Below are 15,000 nucleotides of genomic sequence, written 5' to 3' on the forward strand. Positions count from 1 at the left end.
GAGAGAGAGAGAGAGAGAGAGAGAGAGAGAGAGAGAGAGAGAGAGAGAGAGAGAGAGAGAGAGAGAGAGAGAGAGAGAGAGAGAGAGTGGGTGGAGGGTGAGTGAGTTTCGATATCTTCTAATTAAGTATTTTTTGCTCGTTTTTCAAGAAAGTGAGACGAGTGTGAAATCCAATTAACCGTGAAGTGTAATTGGCTTTTTTCTTCGTTTTATTCCGCCGAGTTTGTTTTATGTGTGGGTGTTTGTTTTGTCTCTATTTTCGTTTTTCTTTACATTTTATTCTGTTTTTTCACCGTTTTTTTTGTCTCTAGTATAACATTGTTTTCTTTGACCTGTTCGGTGCGTTCATGTTTTCCGTCTTCCAATTATAGTTTCGTTATTTTCCTTTTCTTCCCTGGTTTTATTTCATTCATATCCCATTTTTTTGGTATTTTCTTTTCCGTCATTCTTGTCTTCAATCTTCCTTTTGTCAAGTTCTCTCGTTTCCTCCTTTCATTCACTCTCTCGATCTTTCTTTTCCCATTTCTTTTTTCTTTGATTCTCTCCGGTTTTATCCTGCCTCTCTTTCCCTTCCTTTTCATTATGTTTCTCGTCCTTTCCATCCTATGCCTTTCACTCCACTCTCTTCCTTGCTCCCCTTTCCTTTCCATTCCGTCTCTGCTATTTTTTTCCCTTTCATCCAATCATCCATTCCTACATCGTTTTTCTTTTTATTCTTTTCTCTCTGTCCTAAATATCTTCCTTTATCTATTTCACTTTTACTTATTACTTTCATTCACGTTTTCTCATCCTTTTCAATTTGTATTCTTTCTTTATCTTTTTGTTCCTTCTCCTCTTTTAATTAATTCTTTCTTACCTTTTATTAGCTTCCTTTCTCCTTTCTTCTCCTTTCCTTACATTTTTTTTCCCATTTGTATTTACTCTTTACATTTGCATCTATTCGTTTTTCTATTATTTTTTCACTTTTTTCCTCTCCCTTCCTTCCCTTTTTTCTCATCTTTTTCAATATCTTTCGATTTGTATTCTTTATCTTCTCTTTTCTTATTATTCTCTTATTTTCCCTTTCCTATTTCTTCCTATCAGTTTTTTTTCTTTCTATTCCTGTCTTTCTATTCCTATTCTTCATTTTTTGTCTTCTGTCATTTTTCCATCCCTTCACATTTTCTTTTTCTATTTCATTTTCTCTTTTTGATCGTAGTCTTCATATTCTCTCTTTTATTAATTCTCTTTATAATATTCGTTATTTTCTTTACCTCCCTTCCTCACGTTTTCTTTCTCTCGCTTTCTCTTTCTTTTATTATCTTTTTCAGTTTATTTTTCTTTTTATTCGTAGTCACTCCTATTTTCTCTCCTATCCTGTCCTATCTCTTCTATCTCTCTCTTTCCTATTAAGTATCTTCTTCATCTTCTCTATTTTCTTTACCTTCCTCTTTCCCGTTTTCTTTCTCTCCCTGCCCGCTCCTCGCCGCCACTATCACCCAAGACATTTTTTTTTGCCCTTCCTGAGTAATATATTTTTTCCTCGCTCCTCAGGGCATTTCTTAGCGTCTCGGGGCTTCTCTGTTGCCCATTAGTCTTTCCTCCACCTGCTCCCTCCCTCTCCCTCCTCACTCTCCTTTCCTCTCCCTTGCCCCGTCCCATCCTCCCTCCTACAGGCTCATTCTATCTATCTCTTCTTTTCATCACATTGCATTTCTTTCTCGTATTATTTTTGGACATGAACTTTTCTCCTATTTTATTTTACGCTTTTTCTTTTTTGCTTTTCGTGTAGAGTGATTGATTGATTGATTGACTGAGTGAGTGAGTGAGTGAGGGAATGAGTGATTGAGTGAATGCATGAATAAAAGAGAGACAGAGACAAAGACACGGACAAATAATGATACAGAGAGAGAGAGAGAGAGAGAGAGAGAGAGAGAGAGAGAGAGAGAGAGAGAGAGAGAGAGAGAGAGAGAGAGAGAGAGAGAGAGAGAGAGAGAGAGAGAGAGACACACAGAAACTCGGACTCAGATGGACAAAGACACAGATGAACAAAGACGAACATTCACAAACAATCATATTAACAAAGAAAAACAACAACAGTAAACAAAAAGAGACACGGACAAACAAACACACAGAGACGCAAACAGACAATAACAAAAAAATAATTAGTAGGTCAATAATTAATGCTATTTCTTTGATCATTTTTATTCTTTTATTACATTCAGTTATTTTCCAGTGAGTAGGACTGACTGGGGGAGTGTGAGGACCTGCGAGAGAGAGAGAGAGAGAGAGAGAGAGAGAGAGAGAGAGAGAGAGAGAGAGAGAGAGAGAGAGAGAGAGAGAGAGAGAGAGAGAGAGATTCCATTTTCCTCTTGTATTGTTGATGGTTTTTATCTCCTTTTTCCTTTATTTTGCTATTTCTTTTCTCCCATTTATCATCCTCTGACGCACACACACACACACACACACACACACACACACACACACACACACACACACACACAGGTATAATGCTAATCAATACCACGCCAGGTGACAATATCCTCTCTCTCTCTCTCCATCTATCTTACACACCTGTCTCTCTTCCTTACCAATTTTCACGTCCCCATCTCTCTCTCTCTCTCCCACACAAATTCTCACCCCGCCCAGTCTTCCCACACTCCCACTACACACTCACGAGACCGCGCCAAGCGAAAATATATATGCCTTGTTGAAAAAATACTTTTAGAAAACACATTCCACACGACGTCAAAAGGAATAGGAGGAGGAGGAGGAGGAGAAGGGGAAGGAAGGGGAAGGAAAGGGAAGAGGAGGAGGAGGACACAGCTAAGTACCGTGACACCTTACTGCACTACTATAGATTTTTTTGAGGCTTCACGTTTCACACTTTTCACTGTACACTTTCGGGGCGCCGCTAGAGGAAGGAAGGAGGGGAGGAGCAGGTAGGAAGAAAGGAAGGGAGGGATTGATAGGAAAGGAGGGAATGGAATGGGTGGGCCTGCCTTGAGGTCCCGTTGGCTCCTATGGGAAACGGGGAGGAAAGGGGGAGGAAGCCGTGGATGGGTAGGTGAGGACGCTAGGGAATAGGGAATGGGATAAAGGGTGTTGGTAAGGGTGCTGTTGTTGTTGGTGGTGGTGATGGTGGTGGTACTTCCTTCCTCTGGCCCCCAACGGCGTTCCTGCGGGAAAACAACGTGTTAGTATAAAGTTTTCGGGTGTTAGAGAGGGAGAGAGAGAGGGAGGGGGAGAGGGAGAGGGAGGAAGGAAAGAGAGAGAACTATTGAGCAAACGGGAATGAGAGAAGAGGATGAAGGGGATGAAGAGGAGGAGGAGGAGGAGGTATTAACTATAATGTTGCGGAACTAATCCTCAGTCAACAAACAGACGTGACTTTGCTGCAACACTCACCCACACGCGCACACACACACACACACACACACACACACACACACACACACACACACACACACACACACACACACACACACACATATATATATACATGAATAATTAAAAGAGTACACACGCTTCTCTACACCTGGATAAAAGGAATTCTTTCACACCTTCCTTACCTTTTTCGCCCGTCCCTCTCCCCTCTTCCCTCCTTCCCACTCCCTCTCCCCCTCTCTCCCTTTCCTCCTCGTAAATCTCCTACTCTTTTTATTCTTCCTCTCCTACCCATCTCTCTTTACTCCTGGCTTTCTCTATTCCAATGTTAGTTTTCTTTCTTTCCATCCACTCCATTTGCCTCTCCTCAGACCTAAATATCGACACAGAGAGGAGAAATAACCATAAATATATTCCTAGAGAGAGAGAGAGAGAGAGAGAGAGAGAGAGAGAGAGAGAGAGAGAGAGAGAGAGAGAGAGAGAGAGAGAGAGAGAGAGAGAGAGAGAGAGAGAACGTACCTGAGGAAGGGAAAAAAAGCAAACAGGTCGCGAACACAAAAAGGAAACTACAAAATTTATCACTTGAATTTAATAGCGAAAGAAAAAGAAAAAAAAAGTACCCCCTAAAAAAAACTCGAACCCATTTTCCTCGCTACAGTTGTTGAGTTATCCGGCAATATCGATAGAGATAGAAGCGGCCGTCGGTAAGTCAGCCAGATGTATAGGAAAACAATATTTAATTTCAGACCCGCATCTCCATTTTAATTTTCACCGATCACTGTCAGAGCCGATTGTGTTCGCGTTTTTGTATAATTTACGTGGACGTGGGAGAGGAAAGGGAGAGAGGGAGGGAGACTGGGGGAGGAGCAAAAGGCGAGGGAGAGGAGGAATGGAGTGGGGGGAAAGGAAGGAAAAGAAGAATAGAGATGTCGGGAGAAGAGAAAGAGAGAGGAAGAAGGAGAAGAAGGGAGAGGAAAGGAAATGGAGGTAGAGAAGTGAGAGGAAGAGAAAGAGAAAGAGAAGGATAAGTGATGAGAGGAAGTGGAGAGAAGAAAGAAGAGAGGGAATGAGTGAAAATAAACGAAAGAACAGTGATGAGATAGATAGATAGATAAATATATAGATAGATAGAGAGAAAGAGAGAAAGCATCACCACCACCACCACCATCACCATCATTATCAACACCACCACCACCACCACCACCAGCCTCACTATCACGGGCGCGAAAAAAATGATGTTGCTGCTGCGTGTTGCCGGTTAAATAATAATATGAAGGGAGGGAAAAAATAATAAAGGTCGTACAATTAATTTCATCGATGAGAATACAATTTTTTTTTCGCTCGTGATTGCTTGTGATGGAGGTAATAATAGGTCGCGGGATGTTGGTAGCAGAGGAGTAAAGAACAACAGGTGGATAAAAGGAAGGAGAAGAGGAGGATGGAATGATAACTAAGGGGGAGGAGGAGGAGGAACAGTAGGATGGAACGAGAAGAGGAGGGAAAAAATGATAGCTAAGAGGAGGAATAAAGAAGAAAAGGATGGAAAAAAGAAAGAGAAGAGGAGGAAAAGAATGATAACTAAACGGGGAGGAGGAGGAACAGTAGGATGGAACGAGAAGTGGAGGGGAAAAATGATAGCTAAGAGGAATAAAGAAGGAAAAGTTGGAAAAAAGGAAGAGAAGAGGAGAAGAAGCATGATAACTAAAGGGGGAGGAGGAGGAACAGTAGGATGGAGAGAGAAGATGAGGGCGCAGAAGGGAAAAGGAGGAAGAGTATGAAACAAGAAGAAGAGAAGAAGGATGATGATGATAACTGAGAGGCACAAACAGAGGGAAAAGGAGGAATAGAATGGAATGAGAAGAGAAGAAAAATGATGATTAATAAGGGAGAGGGAGGAAAAAAACAAAAGACGAATTATGATGGAAATAAAGGAAAAGGGGAAAGAGGAGGAAGGAGTGAAGAAGGGCAATAAAAGGGGTAAAAGAAGATGGAAAAGGAAGAGGAGGAAGAAGAGAAGGAAGATGATGAGGAAGAAGAGAGAAATGGTCATATAGTAGGTCAGGTCAGGTCAGGTCAAGTAGAGGAAAGGGAAAAAAGGGAGAGAGAGAGAGAGAGAGAGAGAGAGAGAGAGAGAGAGAGAGAGAGAGAGTAAAGGAAGAGAGCAAAAGGATGAAGTTAGATTTATTTGAAGACTTGATTTTTGCGGATCCAATACCTTGTTGTAATCTCTCTCTCTCTCTCTCTCTCTCTCGCTCCCTCGCTCCCTCGATATGCCAACCAACAAAGCGTACAAAAAATATAGGAACAAAGCTGAACGGAAAACACAAAACACAATCAGCTGGGCGGACTTTCTTTGCCCCGAACGATCGATTCCAGAAAGATTCGCTCCCTCGTATTATCTTTTCATTTCCCTTCCTTTCTCTGGTATCCCATTCTCTCTCTCTCTTCGTTTCTCTAGTTTACTATTTTTCTCCCATCGTTTCTCTCTCCCTCTCTTCTCTTTCTCGTCTGTTTCTCTTTCATTCTCTCGTTCACTTTCTTTCTCTCGTTCTGTTTCCTTCATCCCTTTGTTTTTTCTTCTGTATTCTAAGCTCCATTTACTCTCTTCTTTATCTCCTCCTCCTCCTCCTCCTGTTCCTGTTTACCCTTGCTCTTCTTTGTTAATTTCATCCTCCTCCTCCGCTTTTCCTCCTCCTCCTCCTCCTCCTCCTCCTCCTCTTCTTCCTCTATTCAATTTCCTTGGATCTTTTCTCTCTCCTCTTTCGTTTCCTTCTGTATTTCAGGTCTAGTTCTTTGTTCATTCTCTCTCTCTCTCTCTCTCTCTCTCTCTCTCTCTCTCTCTCTCTCTCTCTCTCTCTCTCTCTCTCTCTCACAAACACGTACACAAACACACATACGCACGCACATCACGTTTGAAGACCTTATCCTCTTCACCCTTCGATATGTATGGATTTGTGTGTGTGTGTTTGTGTGTGTGTGTGTGTGTGTGTGTGTGTGTGTGTGTGTGTGTGTGTGTGTGTGTATGTTTGTTGACATAAATATATCTTGCAAGGGGCGTTTGTTTTGATGTGATATTTTCCATCCCTTCTACTCCCTTTTTTTTTCCTCTATTTTCCTCTTTCCCTTTCTTTTTTTCTTCCTTCCTCATTTCCCTTACTCCTATTTTCCCGCCTTTCTTTCCTTGCTCTCTTGATCTTTATTCATTCATATTCTTCTCCTCTCTCTCCCCTTCATTCCTCCCTTCCCTCCCTTCGTTTCCTATCCATCTGTCTCCTTCCTCCAATACTTCTTTAATCCCTATCACTCTTTCTCTCTCTTCCCTCTCTTTCATATATATAACCCTTTTTGTTTATTTCTCTTTCCCTCTGATCGTACCTCCAGCGAGCAAGCAATCTGTCTCTCTGCTCTCCTTCCATTGCTCTCACTCACTCACTCACTCACTCACACACTCACTCACTCACTCACTCACTCACTCGCTCGGTCAGTAAGTCTCTCGGTCACTCACTCACTCACTCAGATATTCCTCAGAAGTCAATCATTCTCTCTCTCTATCTCTCTTTTTCTCTATCTATTTGTCTCCTTTACCTCCATTACCTCTCTCTCCTTCTCTCACTTCCTCCTTCCTCCATTCCTTCCTTCCTCATACAGAACATACCTCTCACACATTCCCTAACTTACTCTCTCTCTCTCTCTCTCCCTTCTTCTCACTCTCCCTCCTCCTCCTCCCTCTCCTTTCTCACACTTAGGATACCGCTTCACGCATTCCCTCATTCCTTTAGTCTCTCATTCTTTCCCTCTCTCCCTCTCCCTCCTTTATTCCCTTCCTTATTCACCCTCAAACTTCCTCTCTCACTCACTCACTGTCACTCGTTCACTCATACTCCCTCTCCCTTGCTTCCTAACTCTCATTTCCTCCATCAGTACATCCCTATTCCCTCTCTCTCACTCACTTTCTAACTTACACTTTCACTCGCCCGCTCACTCTTCCTCTCTCTCCTCCTCCCTCCCTCTTTCCCGCTCTCCCTGACTCACCTCCCGACGCCTTCAGGTCCACAGTAGGGCTGGAGGGGAGGCGCAGGGTCTAGGGGCATCACTAAGTCCACGGAATCTTCTTCACGTAATCTGTGCTGACGTAGATTCGTAGGTCGAGAAGGTCGTAGAGGAGCGCCTGCATCTGGCCTGCCACGGGGGTACCTGGGGGAGGGAAGGCCAGGTGAGCGGCAGGTAAAGAGAAGGACATGGAGAGAGAGGAGGGAAGGAAAGGGAGAGGGAAGGACAGGAATGAAAGAGGGGCAGGTGGAGAGGGGAAGGAAAGGGAGAGAGAGGAAAGGGAAAGGAAAGACTTGGGAGGGAGAGATAGAGAGGAAGAGGGATAGAGATGGAGAGGGAATAAAATGGAGAAGGAGATGTAGGGGGGAGAAAAGGAAAGAAGAAGAGGGTGAGGGATGGAGAGGGAGGAAAGTGGAAATATAGGCGTGGGAGGAAGAGAAAGAGAGAGGGATGAGATGGATATAGAAGGAAGGAAAGGGAGATTAGAGAAGTGGGAGGAAGAGAGGAAGAGGGAGAGGGAAGGAAATAGAGATAGAAACGTGGGAGGAAGATGTAGAGAGAGGAAGAAGAAGGTAGATGGAGGGAAAGTAAATGGAAAAAGAGATGTAAGGGAAGGAGAGAGAGAGAGAGAGAGAGAGAGAGAGAGAGAGAGAGAGAGAGAGAGAGAGAGAGAGAGAGAGAGAGAGAGAGAGAGAGAGAGAGAGAGAGAGAGAGAGAGAGAGAGAGAGAGAGAGAGAGAGAGAGAGAGAGAGAGAGAAGCAGAGGAGTAGGAGAGAGATGGTGAAGGAGATGGAAGATGGGAGGGAAGGAGGGGAAGGAGGGAGAGAAGGAGGGCTGCAGACAGAGAGGAAAATACCCGAGGGGAAATAAATCTCTCCCGGCGCTGAATTATTCCCGGGTGAAAATTATCTGACGGGAAATAATTCTCTTGGGAAAGCCTGCCGGATCGTGAAAATTTTCCGTGTGAATTGCATGGGTGAAATTTTCTGGAGGGAGGAAGAAAGAAGGGAAGGAAAGGAGGAGGGAGGGAGGGAGGGAGGGAGAGAGGAAAGATGCCCTATGAAGAGATATCTGACGGAGGAAAACTGTGAAGGGAATAACTTAGTGGAGGGAGAGGAGGAGAAGGAGGAGGAGAAGGAAGAGGAGGAGGAGGAGGAGGAAGAAAAGTATCTGAGAGAGGGATAGGAAAAGGAAAACTGCGTTGGGAATTATTTAGTGGGAGGAGGTGGAGGAGGAGGAAGAGGAGGAGGAGGTAGAGGAAGAAGAAGAGAGAGATAAGGGGAAAGAGGAGCAGCATCAGGAGGGAGGTGAGGAAAAGGGAGGTTAGAAGGAGGAGGAGGATGGGAATAAATAGGGGGAAGAGGAGGAGGAGGAGGAGGAGGAAGATGTAATTCATTTATATTCCGTGGGTAAGGTGTCCGGCGGGAGAAGGTCTTTGTGAGGGAATGTTTTTGTGAAGGCATGGACGAGAGTACTCGGCCGAGGAGGAGGAGGAGGAGAAGAAGAAGAAGAAGAAGAAGAAGAAGAAGAAGAAGAAGAAGAAGAAGAAGAAGAAGAAGATGATGAAGAAGAAGAAAAAGAAGTGGAGGGAGAAAAATCAGAAAAAGGAGAATGGGAAGAAGGAGAACAAGAAGAAGCGGAACAAGAAGGGGAACAACAAGAAGGGGAAGAGGAAGAAGGGGAAGTAGGAGAAGGAGAAGGGGAAAAAGGGGAAAAGGAAGGAGAATAAGAAGACGAAGAAGAACGAGAAGGAGAACAAGAACAAGAACCAGAATAACAAGAGGAGGAGGAGGAGGAGAAAAGAGGAAAAAGAGAATGAGAATACGGAGGAAGATTCATCTGTTTTCGGCGAGGAAAATGATCATTCAGACAGAGAAGTGAAAAGAAAGAGAGGAATGAAAGAAAGAGAGAGGCGGTTGCATCTATACACACCGAGGTTTTCGCGTAGCAATGAATGTAATATTTTTTTCTCTCTCTCTGTCGAGGGTTCAATAGCTAAGAAATAGTTGTTGTCTCTGCCTATTTGGTTTATATATATTTTTTATTTTACTTCCAGTCATAAGATACTGAAAAAAATAACTAATCGGGAAGAGATAGAAAGAAAGAAGTAGAAAGAAAGAGATAGAAAGAAAGAAATAGAAAGATATAGAAAGAAAGATATAGAAAGAAGGATATAGAAAGAAAGAGATAGAGATAGATAGATACAGATAGATTAATATTTCTATTCTATTTTCATACTTATATTCTTATTATCAACTTAGAACTGAACAAAAATAAGTAAGTATATTTTTTTTTGTGAAATAATTCTTTTCTACTCTGCTTGACTTCCATTTAATTCATCGCTCCCATATTTATGACTGGGACCGAAGACTCTTAACAAAATGTATTCAAGTGTATTTTTATAATAGAGAGAACCGGTTTATTATTATCATTATTATTTTGTTTTTTTTTTCTTTTCGATTCTGATGCACGTCGCAAATTTCTTACTACGAACGAATAAAAATATGAACGAAAATAATGATCTTTGTATTTGTTTTATAGAGAATCAGTTTATTATTATTATTATTATTATTATTATTATTATTATTATTATTATTATTATTATTATTATTATTATTATTATTATTATTATTATTATTATTATTATTATTATTATTATTATTATTATTATTATTTCATATTTTTCTTTCAATACTAATTCACGGTTCAGATTTCTTACTACAAACGAAAAAAATGTTAACAAAAATAAAAGTGTGTGTCCGTATTTATATAGGAAATCGGTTTATTATTTATCATCATTAATATTTTTCTGTTCGAGTATAATACACGTTTCAAATTTCTTACTACAAACGAAAACAATCCCCCCCAAAAGTATGCGTGTGTACATATATTTTTAGGCAGAGGATCAATATGCTCTTTTTAACACTTAGCCTTCACGCGATCCTGATGCGGCAGGTTTCGTGTTTCTTATTGTCAACGCGGAAGCAAAAATCTAAAAAAAAAAAAAAAAAAAAAATTGCGGCTTCTCTGATGACGCCAAAAAGTTCGTGGGTGTTGTTGAGCTTATTACAACGCATTTCACGTTAATAAAAAACTTGGGAGCAAAAAAAAAACCCAGTTTGCAAAAATTAAGTATAATTTTAGCTTCACCGAGCTTGTGGAGTTTAATAACAGAGTGGGAGGGAGGGAGGAAGGGGAAGGGAGGGAGGTGGGGAGGGATTGAGGAAAGGGAGAGAGGGAGAGGAAAGGAGAGAGAGGGAGGGAAAGTTAAAGAGAGAGAGAGAGAGAGAGAGAGAGAGAGAGAGAGAGAGAGAGAGAGAGAGAGAGAGAGAGAGAGAGAGAGAGAGAGAGAGAGAGAGAGAGAGAGAGAGAGAGAAAAGGAGGAAAACAGGGAGATGGGGCAAGGGAGAGAGGAAGGAAGAAAGGGAAAGTGGAAGTAAAAGGGAGGAAAGAGGAAAGATAAGGGAGAGAAGGGAAGTGGAGGAAAGAAAGAAAAGAGAAATAAAGAGAGAGGAAAGTAAAAGTGATGAGAGGAAGTGGAGGAAAGAAAGAAGAAACTGAAGGAGGGAAAGTAAACGAAAGAAAAATTATGAGAGAGAGAGAGAGAGAGAGAGAGAGAGAGAGAGAGAGAGAGAGAGAGAGAGAGAGAGAGAGAGAGAGAGAGAGAGAGAGAGAGAGAGAGAGAGAGAGAGAGAGAGAGAGAGAGAGAGAGAGAGAGAGAGAGAGAGAGAGAGAGAGAGAGGTCAGGGCTGCATGGGGTAATTTTGGCATTATATTTGTAAACTAACTTGCAAATTAGACTCACAATGAAGTTGGCCAAGATTGAAGACGTTTTATATGAAGGGAGGAAGAGAAGAGAAGAGAAGGAGGAGGAGGAGGAGAAAAAACAAGGGAAGAGAAAAAAAGAAGAATAGAGAAGAGAAAAGAAAAAAAAGTGAGAAGAGAAGAGAAGAGGGGAAGGGAGGAAGAGAAGAAGAGGAGGAGAAAGAGAGAAGAGAATGAAAGGCAATTATAGTACCTACCCTTTCCCTCTCTCCCTTCTCCTTCCCCTATCTTCACGACCCTTTTCACCTCCAATACATTTATAATAAGGGAGAAAGAGGAAGAGGGGAAGAAGGGGAGAGTTAAGGAGAGTGGAAGAGAAGAGAGGAAATGAAGAGAAGGAAAACATCATGCTTTCCCTTCCTCCTTTCCTTCCATCCTTCCCTTCCCCTCACCACCCTTTCAACTATCAATACATCTCTATATATGAAGGGAGGAAGAAGAGAGATGGAGAAGAGAAAGGGAGAGAAGAGAGGAAGATAGGAAAGGAAAGGGAGTAAAATATCATGCTTTCCCTTTCTCCTTCCCTCACCATCTCCCTCTCACCATCCTTTCCTCTATACCTTTCTTCATTTCTTCCTCTCTGTATCCCTTCCTTTCTTTATTCCTTCCTCTCTTTATTCGTTCCTCTCTTTAATCCTAATCCATTCTTTTCCCTTTCTCTCTCTTCCTCATTCCTTTTTATCTCATTGACCTTCCATTCACCTGTTCTTTGCGTTCCTTCCTTCATTCCTTCTTTCATTTCTTTCCTTCCTTCTTCAATACATCTCCATATACGAAAGGAGGAAGACGAGAGGAGGAGGAGGGGAGAAAGAGAGAAGAGGAAAGGAAGATCGGGAAAAAGGGTATATATATCTCGTGCTTACTCTTTTTCCTCCTCTTCCTCCCCTCATCACCACCTCCTGTCTCCTCCACCACCTTTTGCGCTACCCATTCATCTCCACCACCACCTCCACCACCACCACCATTGCAATCCTTCACTATCCATCTCAACTCTTCTTCCATTCACCTCCCACACCTCCTATTATACATCCATCTATCTCGCCCATCACCACCTCCACCTCCACCCCCACCCCCACCACCCACTACAACAACAAGTCTTCAGTGGCAGAAAGAACGTAAACTTTCATCATTTATATGTCGGGTTAAGACAGAGTGATGCTGCTGGCGATTAAGAAGAGAGGAAGAAAAAGCGAAAGAAAACAAGCAATGAATGACAGAAGGAGGAGATTGAAACGCGTAACAAAAGAGGAATTAGAAAAGGGAGATAAAAGAAAAGAAGACGGAGTGAGGAAAGGAGGATTGATGGCCGGAGCGAAACAAAAGACGGAAGCAGAAAGAAGAAGGAGAAGAAGAATTAGAAGTCGATAGTGAGGAATGGAGGAAGGGAGAGAGAGTAAATTGTGTTGTGTGGGCAGAGAGAGAGAGAGAGAGAGAGAGAGAGAGAGAGAGAGAGAGAGAGAGAGAGAGAGAGAGAGAGAGAGAGAGAGAGAGAGAGAGAGAGAGAGAGAGAGAGAGAGAGAGAGAGAGAGAGAGAGAGAGAGAGAGAGAGAGAGAGAGAGAGAGAGAGAGAGAGAGGAAGAGATATAAACAGACAAACAGGCACAGAGACAGCCGTAAATGATAGTCACAGAGAAAGATGCAAGAACGAAACAAAGGAAGGAGAGAAGAATTGCCCAAAAGGAAAGAGAAGCTTAAGAGAATGAAGCAAAGAAATCCACAAAAGGCAAAAGAGATGAATAGAAGGAGGAGGAGGAGGAGGAGAAAGGAAAATAAACAAGCATAGAAAGAGGGAGCGGAGAGGAAAACAGATGAATAGGAAGAGCTAGAAAATGAAAGGAAATATTAGATAAAAAAATGAGAAAAGAAGAAAGAAAAGAAATGTGGATAAGTAAAAAGAAACATGCAGTGAAAAGGAAAGAGAAGACAACAGAAAAAAATGAAAAGAAAGAGAAGTAAATAAGAGGAAATATTAGGAAAACAGAGAAAGGAGTAAGAGAATGAAACTAAACATAAGGAAGAGAAGGAAAATAACTGTGAATAAGTGAAAAAACGTTGAATGGAAAGGACAAAGGAACAGATTAATGGAGAAAAGAAAGAAGTAGAGAAAGACGAAAATTTTTTAATAGAAAAAAATGAAAGTAAGCATAATATTCCCAAAAGCTCCAATATTTTCCTCATAATATTCCCAAAAGCTCCAATATTTTCCTCATAATCCCAAAAGCTCCAATATTTTCCTCATAATATTCCCAAAAGCTCCAATATTTTCCTCATAATATTCCCAAAGTTTCAAATATTTCTCATATTCCCAAAGTTTTTCTTTCATAATATTCCCAAAAGCTCCAATATTTTCCTCATTATATTCCCAAAAGCTCCAATATTTTCCTTATGTGAAAGGATTAAGAGAAGACGACTTAGCAATAGCAAATGAAAAAGTCAAAGGAAAAGAACACTGAATAAATAAAGATAATTGAAAACGATAGCGGCACAGGGAAATAGAGAACAGAGATAGAAAAAGAAAAGAAGAAAGAAGAGGAGCAGAAAGAGGTGGAGGAGTAGGAGGAGGAGTAGGATGGGCCGAAAGACTCCTCGTGACAGTGACAAAGGACTCGCAGGACCCCACAACTCGGCCTCAGCAGTGAAGGACACGCGGCACGACCTGACCTGACCACCGACCTGATTGGAGCTTTCTGAGGCGCCGCCCGGGAAATTTTTGTGCTTTTTGGAATGGAATTTGAGCTTTTGGGAATATTAGTAGGAAAATATTTGAGCTTTTGGGAATATTATGAGGAAAATATTTGAGCTTTTGGGAATATTATGAGGAAAATATTTGAGCTTTTGGGAATATTATGAGGAAAATATTTGAGCTTTTGGGAATATTATGAGGAAAATATTTGAGCTTTTGGGAATATTATGAGGAAAATATTTGAGCTTTTGGGAATAGTATGAGGAAATTTTTTGAGCTTTAGGGAATATTAGGAGAATCTATTTTTTGAGCTTTAGGGAATATTACGAGGAAAATATTTGAGCTTTTGGGAATATTATTAAGAAAATATTTGAGCTTTTGGGAATATTAGGAGGAAAATATTTGAGCTTTTGGGAATATTAGTAGGAAAATATTTGAGCTTTGGGGAATATTAGGAGGAAAATATTTGAGATTTCTGGATGTTTTAAGGAAATTTGGAAAAGCTTGGAGACTGCGAACAACCACCATCACCACCCCTATCACCACCACCATCATCACCATCACCACCTGAGTCAGAATAATCATCACCACCACCACCACAACCATCGTCACCACCACTAGTATCAAAATCACCACCACCGCCATCATCATCATCACCACCACCACCACCACCACCACGATTGTGTCTTTCCTATTCTTCCTGGCCATAAATACGTCCACTTCGGGCGGTTGATATTCTCTCTCTCTCTCTCTCTCTCTCTCTCTCTCTCTCTCTCTCTCGCTCTCGCACCGAAACAACCAATAGCAACACGTCCTGAGATGCCATACGTCTTTTCTTATCTCTGATTGGCCACGAGTGAGATCTTGGCCCGGAGGAAGAGGAGGAGGAGGAGGAAGAGGAACGCGAAGATATGGTGGTGGTGGAGTACGAGGTGGAAGGGGAGGGAATGGGAAGAGGAAGAGGAGGAGGAGGAGGAGGAGGAAGAGGAGGAGGAAAGTAGTAGGAGTTCTGAATAAGGGGGAGGCGAAGGAACAGGAGATAGAATATGAAAATGAGGAATCGAATGGGATGGAGG

The 15,000-nt window shown here is 41.8% G+C and overlaps 1 protein-coding gene and 1 long non-coding RNA gene across 4 annotated transcripts in view; one reads left to right on the forward strand and one right to left on the reverse strand.

Annotated features, from left to right (window-relative positions):
* LOC127006794 (uncharacterized) overlaps positions 1 to 15,000 on the forward strand; it is a 115,300-nt gene that overhangs the window by 69,663 nt on the left and 30,637 nt on the right. The gene's annotated exons all lie outside the window — the stretch shown is intronic.
* LOC127006793 (uncharacterized) overlaps positions 2,594 to 15,000 on the reverse strand; it is a 127,046-nt gene continuing 114,639 nt past the window's right edge. For all 3 annotated transcript variants that reach the window (XM_050877118.1, XM_050877117.1, XM_050877116.1), the window contains 2 exons: positions 7,399 to 7,560; positions 2,594 to 3,158 (listed from right to left, as the gene is read on the reverse strand). In XM_050877118.1, coding sequence (XP_050733075.1) covers positions 7,460 to 7,560 — 101 coding nt within the window. In that variant the 3' untranslated portion in view covers positions 2,594 to 3,158; positions 7,399 to 7,459. The remainder of the gene's footprint in view (positions 3,159 to 7,398; positions 7,561 to 15,000) is intronic.

Source organism: Eriocheir sinensis, chromosome 33 (genome assembly GCF_024679095.1).
Source record: "Eriocheir sinensis breed Jianghai 21 chromosome 33, ASM2467909v1, whole genome shotgun sequence".
NCBI classification, from domain to species: Eukaryota; Metazoa; Arthropoda; class Malacostraca; order Decapoda; family Varunidae; genus Eriocheir; species Eriocheir sinensis.